At 40.5% G+C, this 8263-nt stretch overlaps 1 protein-coding gene across 1 annotated transcript; it reads right to left on the reverse strand.

The window, feature by feature from the left end:
• Window positions 1-5095: 5095 nt before the first annotated feature.
• foxq2 (forkhead box Q2) lies at window positions 5096-6871 on the reverse strand. The gene is made up of 2 exons (XM_029500096.1): window positions 6392-6871; window positions 5096-5470 (listed from the first exon to the last, which is right to left on the reverse strand). The coding sequence occupies exons 1-2, from the start codon at window positions 6869-6871 to the stop codon at window positions 5096-5098; spliced, it is 855 nt and encodes a 284-aa protein (XP_029355956.1).
• Between the last annotated feature and the right edge of the window lie 1392 nt (window positions 6872-8263).

Here is an 8263-nt window from a genome sequence, read left to right on the forward strand (position 1 = left end):
TTTCCTCTAAGGCTGTAGGACAGGCTCACCTGAAAATGTTGGGGGAAAACTGGGTTGTGCTGATCAATATATTGGAAACATTTGAATATCAATACAATGAGTGCCCTGTCTTCAATCTTAATTTTTAATATGGTGATAATAAGTGTATTAATTTTCATAACTTTCATTCAATAACTTTGGAGTATGAGCGATGATGGCCCATTTTTGCACTGCAAATATACATCTCCTCACTCTGTGCTGCCATTGATCACCCCAGTGCTCTTTCTCTCCCCATCGCTTTGTCCTCCGGTCTCTCCCGCTTTTCTTCCTCTCGCAGTATTGCACTGTAAAATTCATCCTTATTCCCCGCTTCAGCAAGCTAACTGTGCGCACTACCTTTTATCAGTCCAGAACTGTTAAATGAATAAATTGATATTGACGAGCTATCAGCCGAGGGGATAAATTATTTGGGAGCAGAAGGCTTGGGTCACATGACTTTTAGTACCCACAATTCTGTAATTATTCCCCACAAGAAGAACCAGTGTGGAGTGCAGTGCAGTGCCCCCCCCCAGGAAGTGAGCAAACACACACACTCACATGACAAACTATAAATATCCTCACATACAGTGGATTGCAGGGGCCATGGGAATACTGATGATCATTACTGCTCTCACAGCCTTCATGATACAGGATGTTAGCCTGATGTTAGCTGATGATTACACTTCATCACCATTTATTAAAAAAAAAAAACTGAGATGGACAAACCTTGAATGTTAAGCGCCACAGAATAGTTGAGTTACCTGCTACAGTGCAGCACAGAACAGTGAGCTCAGCCTCCGTTGATGGCGATCTCTCTGTAACAAATGCAAATGAGAGGTGCACACTGGGAGGGAGGTGAAGGTTGCGGCTGAGGAAGGACAGCGAGCGTGTCCGAGTGCCAATCACAGAAGTGCTCTTGTTGCCCTCCGGCCATCGCTGACCTTTTGACCCTGGCATGGCCTAAATGTCAGAGGTCCCCATACAGGGTCAGTGGGGATCACTGCGAGACCCTGGCCAGAGAAGCATCACCATGGCAACACTGCTCACCATAGGAGGAGAGATGGGGGTGTTTTGCATTCTGTATGTGGAAATTATGCACGCAGGAACAAACACCTACACATGCAGAGCAGGTTCAGGATCACATCTGTGGGTTTGTTTTCTTTCACAGGGAGTCAGGCTGCCCCTAATGGGTTTCCAGTGAAGCAGCACACAGCTGCTAACACCTGGATGGTCTCCATACAAAGGCCATATGTTATCTACTGCTGCACGACTTGGTCATTAAGCCCCCATTATAGAGATCAAAATTTAGCCAAAAAGAAAAAAAGAGAAGAAAGTCTTTCTTCTCACCACCTCTTTTTTTTTTTTTTTATCATCTTACATGAATGTTAACAGCGAGGGAAAAGCACCTTTCCACAGAAATGGTGTATCAATATCATTGATTATAAATATATCTGATAAACTACGTGCAAAAAGCCTTTGTTATTAACTGAGAATGACAATGGGTTAGATAAAATCAAATCAAATCAAATCAAATAAAAAAATCCCACATCCACTTCCATCACATGGTTGATCCTGACGCCCAGGTGGAGAGATTCTTTTGCATCTTGCGTCATCTAGTGGCCGGAGCCAGCTGCTCTCCCCGGTGAGGGGGATGGGGGCGAGGCTGTGTAGGAGGTGGAGGTGGGGGGGGGGGGACCCAACTAGTCTGCTTTTGTCCCCGGAGAGTTCGGGTCGATGCCTCGTCCCACCATATGTCTGATCACAGCTGCCAATCAACAGGTCAACGCGACCCCGGGGAGGCGGACTCTGGTGGGGAGAGATCAAACACCGGACCTCGGGGATGACAGATGCAGATGGGAAAAAAAAGGCAATAAAACATTGCTTCAAAGATGGCAACGGTGCACTGGGAGGCAAATTATTGTTAACAGTAATCTGCAGAATAGCGCCTCGCATTCTGATCGATTGACTATTATGGAGGCTTTGAAGCCGAGGTAACGCCGGGCTATTGTTCATGGTGGGACACAACCAGAAAATAGCAGCTGGTTTTGGTTCAACTAGAGCGCTCCCAAAGCCTCAAATACTGCTTGCTTCTATGCAATCATGTTTTCTAATAGACTTGCAATTTGGGCTGTGGGGCCTTTTGAGACTTATTCATGGCTTCAGCTGCTGCTGCTCCAAGAAGCATCTGATAGAAAAGCTAATAATTAGGTGAATAAATGTCAAATAAATGGTAAATATTCAATTCTCAATTGCTCAGACTTGTCTGTTTAGAGAACCTTCTTCACATTTTTAAAAGAGAAGTTAAAATGCTTTCTTGGATGTGCACATGCTTGTGGACAATCTCTCCTCATCCTCCTAATCTACACAGGAAAATCATGTTTCTTTTTAATAGTTGTGTCAAGACACAGCAAAAACACAAAGATTAAAATTGGTGACTTTTTTGGTCTCTTTTTGAAACATGAAAGAATCTAGTAGATAATCAGCATATTTAACAAAAGCTTATTGTACCAAGATATTTGGAGTCTGCAGGCTTATGAGTTTTTTTTTGTCAGGTTTCAATAAACGGTTTGAAGAGAAGTGATTTTTATTTGAATTTCCTTCCCCAGATGCTGAAGATGAATTAAATCATTTATATTTTTCTGTCATGGTTATTATTAATATTGTCCTGTGCTTTTCCCAAGCAAATAAGTCTGAACAGTTCCATTTAAATTTAGTTTCATAGTTGTGAAGGGTTTTATCTTGGATCTCAGCTATAATTTGTGTAACTAAATTAGTAGCAGTGGATGTCTTATCAATGTAGAGACATTATGAATGAAGTTCAGTTATTATAGGTGATTTTAGTGGTTACTTTGGCTGGTTATATTAAACTATAAGGTTTGGTGTAATTATCTCTGCTGCTGTGTTGCTGACAATAAAAGCTACAAGGTGGAAACAAGTTTAACATGCACTGAACTGATGGGAAGATCCCCCATTTTCCTGCTTATCTGTTTGATGTAGGTCCATGTACGGGTTCAGGCTTCATCCCATGTTGTGTGAACTGTTGCATGTTGGGGTCTATAGCCAAATCAATGAGATACATGTAAGCCAAAGGGAATCAGCTTTGGAATGCTGCTGTAAATGTGCTGTACTAAAACACAGCCATAATGTTTCATCGCCGTCGCAACAGGACTGATCTTCTTACCTCACTCTCTGCTAATCAGGAACAAATCTTTGTGCCTTAATCTACGGCCCCCCGCACCCCTCTGCCCATCTCATTAGATTAACAAAATGGCATACACACACATACGTGGATACAAAGACAGCCCATGACCTCAATCTCACGCCTGTACAAAGTTAGTTGATTGTAATTCTCTATGATTTTGTTAAATTCTGCGATGCCACTCAGTATTTTAAAATGTCTTGTATTTACATGACAGGAAAAAAAATGAACATGATCACATTTTCCTACTTTAAATGCAAATTGTGTGTGTGTGTGTGTGTGTGTGTGTGTGTGTGTGTGTGTGTGTGTGTGTGTGTGTGTGTACGTGCACGTATGTATGTACGTACGGACGAGTCTTAGGTGTTAAGTGTGTGTGCTGTACACTTGCATATGGGTGTGTGTGTGTGTGTGTGTGTGTGTGTGTGTGGGGAGCAAACATGTGCAACCATATTAAAGCCTTAAAGCTGGTGAATTGAAGAGGATTTGATGCAGAGAGCGATTCATGGGAATTAAGCAAATTAGGTCTCCAATTAGCTGCTGACACTGAATAGGAAGATTTGGTGAGCAAAAATTAATCAGATGGATTTGTCATTGTTGTAATGAACATCACCAGAGAATAATTGTTGTGACAACACCCTCTCTCTCTCTGTTTGTGTGTCTCTTAAGCTTTATCCCTCTGACATATTGTTTGTCTATTCAGAATCTAATTTAATGTCAAATATTGCCTTATTCAAATATTCAATAATTTGCAAATAAGAAGCCCACATGACCTGAAACAAACAAACTTCAGAAAAGTCAATGTATGACCTAATCCTCTTTGGCTGGAGCACTGGGGATGTAAATGCCAACCTTTGCAAGTCAGAAAAAAATTTCATTATTGATGTAAAAGCCGGACAGGTACAGAATCGACTTGATTCCTATTATGGCAATATTTTGGAGTCTTATAAATAAACTATTTCTGCTTTGGAGATATTTTTAGTTTATGAGCTTTATGAGCTGTGCTTTTTGGATCATCTTTCACAAAATATAGAACAATAATGTTACACATTACCTTCTATTTTCATTTTTGCCTTCAGCAAAAAAAAACCTTTATATTTCATTATTTCTTTTGCCTTATATTTCTGCTTGGACTCCTTTATTTATACAAAGTGCACTCAGCCCCTAAAAATCCTCCCACCTGTCCAATAAATCAGCATGTGCTCCCCTCCTTCTCTCTCTTTAGCTCCTTCCCTTTCCTCTCCTTCATCCTCACCTCCTGCGGTCCCCCTCTTTCTGCAGCAGCGGTTACAGATTACACTGTGTGATAATCTTCCTATTTCTTGAAACTATTTGGGATTGCTCAGATTATCTGGCCTCATATCCTTGGGAGTCGGCTTTGGGAAGCTTGATTTTAGACTCTTAAGGCAGAAGATTTTGCATCCCGACAGCTTTGACTAATTAGCATCTAATACCGGGAGGTATTTCACCATTGGGCTCACTTTTAATACTATCTGTAGTACACGCAGGGAAGTATGCACACACACACACACACACACACACACACACACACACAAATACACATGCATGAAAACAAACCACACCTGAGGCAGGTGATAAAAAAAAGCCATTAGTTAAATTCAATATGATTTAATAAGATTATAACAAAACATTGCATTTTTGTATTTCTGGTGCTAAAAGCATTCAAAATACAAGTTAAAATCATTCAGTATCTTAAAAAGTATCATACATTTTATTCAATATTGAATGTACTAAAATCACTTTGTGCTTGCTGAATATCGTGTAATAATGTCAGTAATGTCCAGGGTCATATAACTTTTAACACCATCTAATAATGCAACTGTAAATACAGAATTCCTCAGAAATATGAACTCTTCATTCTCAGGGTACAGAGGTATGGAGGCCTGGGTGAAACCCCACTTGTGGCTGCACACGGGACCAAGGCCAGTAGAGTCTGGGTGCCAAGCAGGACAGAGGGAGTGCTGGGGCCTGAGGACAGCACCAACAGGCAGTTCTGTGGGGGCGAGCGAAGGCAGGGTGGTAGGGCGAGCTGAGACAGGAAAGGGGAAGCTGTCCCGCCACCCTTCGTGCCCTCCGCCGTGCCCTCCGGCAGTGATAGTCCCCGTTAGAAAAGTCATGGTAGTTTGATGGATGAATCGCCCAAAAGTGGCCTTTACCGTTGTCACTGCGGCCTGCTTTGATGAAGCAATCATTCAGGGACAAGTTGTGACGCACACTGTTCCTCCAGTTTTTATCCTGTTCGAACAAGACAAGAGATGTTAGGCCAAAAACGAATAAGAGTTAAACAATGAATGACCCCAATTGAGAATCAACATAAGTGGCTGTTAAGTATTGCTGATCCTCCTCAGGATGTCACCTCGTCCTGTTGGCAGGACGCACGATGGCGTGTCAAGAACGTATATGATCACAGTAAGACACGACACCCTGAGTTACCTTTTTAGCACGTCAAACCAGTGATCAACTTTAATCCACTAGGCTACGTCCAATCTGTTGGTGCACCTGGTAAAGGCAGGGGCGGTTTGCAACCTAGCAACAGGATTACTTTATTTGTGAATTTGCCAACAAGAAGATCATCTAGTGTCCCTTCGAGAACCTAATTATCTAACCACAGATTACATGTGCCAAATAGGTCACTTCACTTCTGAAAATGGCCGGCAATGTTTTTTGTTTTTTTTTTTGTTTACAGCAAACTATAAACTAATGTATAGACGATGAAGACTTTGGGTGAATATACGTTCTGTGTTTTCGATTTTCCTCCCAGTAGTACTTATGAGTTAACAAATTGGGAGCGGATGAGCCATTTCAAAACATTCCCCCAGACAATCTTCACCTGTTGATATATTTATTTATATTATTTATTCATTTATGGATGTGTATATGTATTTACTTTACTTGGACCTTTTGGAGACACTTGTTATAGTTTATATGTCATGTTACTGTAAAGTGGAGTATTGAAGTATCCTCTTCAGAATTAATGGAGTTTTATCTTAGCTTACCTTTCATAGTGTTAACTTCACATTACCATCTAATTTGACTTTCTGAATTCCTCCGTCAATACAAAAGCTTCTACAATAGCTGTTTTCTGATGGTGACCTATAAGTTGATCTCTGCATGACAGGTAAATAGAAATACAGAAGAATTCAGGTTTGAATGTACCTTACTCTTGAAGTAAGGGTAGTGGTCCATAATCCACTGGTAGATGTCACACAGCAGCAGTTTCTTCTGCTCGGACGCGAGGATTGCCTTGGAGATGAGTGCAATATACGACTGGTTGGGTTTGTCCGGCGTGCCGCTTTGCTCTGGCTTGCTGCTGACGGACATGGTGGTGGTCACTCCCTCCTCCCCCTCTTCTTGCTTCTCTTGGTCCCCCTCCTCTTCTTTGACTTTCCTTTCTTCAATGTCTACCTCTGACCTCTGTAGCTGTGTCTTCTGTATTTCAGAGTGAGTCCCCACCTCTTCAGGTTTCGGATTCTGATGATTTAGCATGTTGTTTGCTGGCTGCTCTGCCGTACGACTTCCTGTCGCGTCTTCTTTAGAACCTTTGACTCCTTTATTGAACAGAAGGTAGTCAATAGTGAAGCTAAGTCCCAGTCTCTCTCTGACACCAGTGTGACCGCCTCTGTCCTCCATTGTCATTTCTGAATTAAGATATCTCAGACTCATTACAGCTTTTATTGCTTCCAAACTGACTGACAACTGAATAATAATCGGGTGATAAATGGAAAGCCTTTCTCCTCAAAGTCTTCTCAGAATGATGTCTGAGTTTCACAGCATGGCTGTTTTCTTTTAAAATTAGGCCCCTTCATAAACTGAGTTCCTCGATGTCCCTCGCTTCTTTCGCTGACGATTTACTGTTGACCAGATCAGATAAAGATGAGCCTCTCACCTGTTGTTAACCCTGATGCGCTCATGAGCAACACAACCTCAACTCGTGGAAATGACGTCAGTCTTTAAGATTAAATACGGCCACTTTGTTTGCCAACTAAGTTTAATTAAACGTTTTCTACTCCCTGGTAAATCTGATCTGATCAAAACCTCTTCCTCAAGAATGAACCAACTTTTGCCTGATTCAAGGAGCTGTGTTTCGCAGTTGTGAAGGTCTCCCTATTTATAGGGCTGTGAATTTATCCCTCACAGAAAGGGGCCAAGAAGGCACAGGGGAGGTCCAGGTAGGGGGTCTCAATTGAGGCGGATTATTTTTATTAACCTAAGCAAATCTTTGTAATTACGGGAGATTAAATACTTGAGATTTAGTAAGACATGGTGTGCAAAGGCTGGATGCTGTAGAATCAAAGGCCTTTTAGGTGCCAGTTTTATCCTGTTAAGGTTGTTTTGTCCATGCGGATGCTGTCCAAAGAATTACATCAATTACTGCAGAGCGGTAATTAATGGTACAAATTCTATGCAAAAAAAAAAAAAAAAAACACAGTCACATTAGTTGAGTTAAACAGTAAAGAAGAAAGCAAAATAAATATTTTCCTTATTTAAATTGTGTTTCCTGTGACCTTTATTTCAATTGTTGGCTACTCTTATTGTGTATCTGTCGTGTTTTTTCATTTTCTGTTTTACAGTGCACAACACAAATGTAGATAGCTGGGTTTTTTTGTAACTCTTGTAAATTAATTTGGTAAATGTATTCTTTGATGTTTTTAAAGAACCATCTCAAATATAAAAACTGAAATGCTTCTAAGCTATTCTTCTCCATTGTATTATTGAATATTGTAACCTTTAATAATTAAAGGTCTTTGCAGACTAATTATAGTTTATTTTTCATAAGGAACATTTCACTTAATTTGAAGAACAATCGTTTTGTTGTGCTCTGTAATGATGTTCTGACCTTACTACTGACCTTGTTTATGTATCTGATTAAATTTTGCTTCTTAAATGTTATAGTCTGTGTTTCGTTTGTGATGATTTAATGTCAATTAATTAATGTTAAATGCTTTTTTTTATGTACTTTTACACAGAATTACTGCGTATTTGTTTATATTGTTAAATATGATCAGGTCAGACAACAACACAACATCA

The sequence above is a fragment of the Echeneis naucrates genome, chromosome 4 (genome assembly GCF_900963305.1).
Source record: "Echeneis naucrates chromosome 4, fEcheNa1.1, whole genome shotgun sequence".
Taxonomy (NCBI): domain Eukaryota; kingdom Metazoa; phylum Chordata; class Actinopteri; order Carangiformes; family Echeneidae; genus Echeneis; species Echeneis naucrates.

What these genes read in the sequence shown, in the direction of transcription:
- foxq2 (XM_029500096.1), bottom strand. Translation starts at nt 6,871, where the DNA reads ATGACAATGGAGGACAGAGGCGGTCACACTGGTGTCAGAGAGAGACTG. An exon ending in ACCCTTACTTCAAGAGTAAG is followed by an intron (nt 5,471 to 6,391) that starts GTACATTCAAAC and finishes TTGTTCGAACAG; the next exon opens with GATAAAAACTGGAGGAACAG.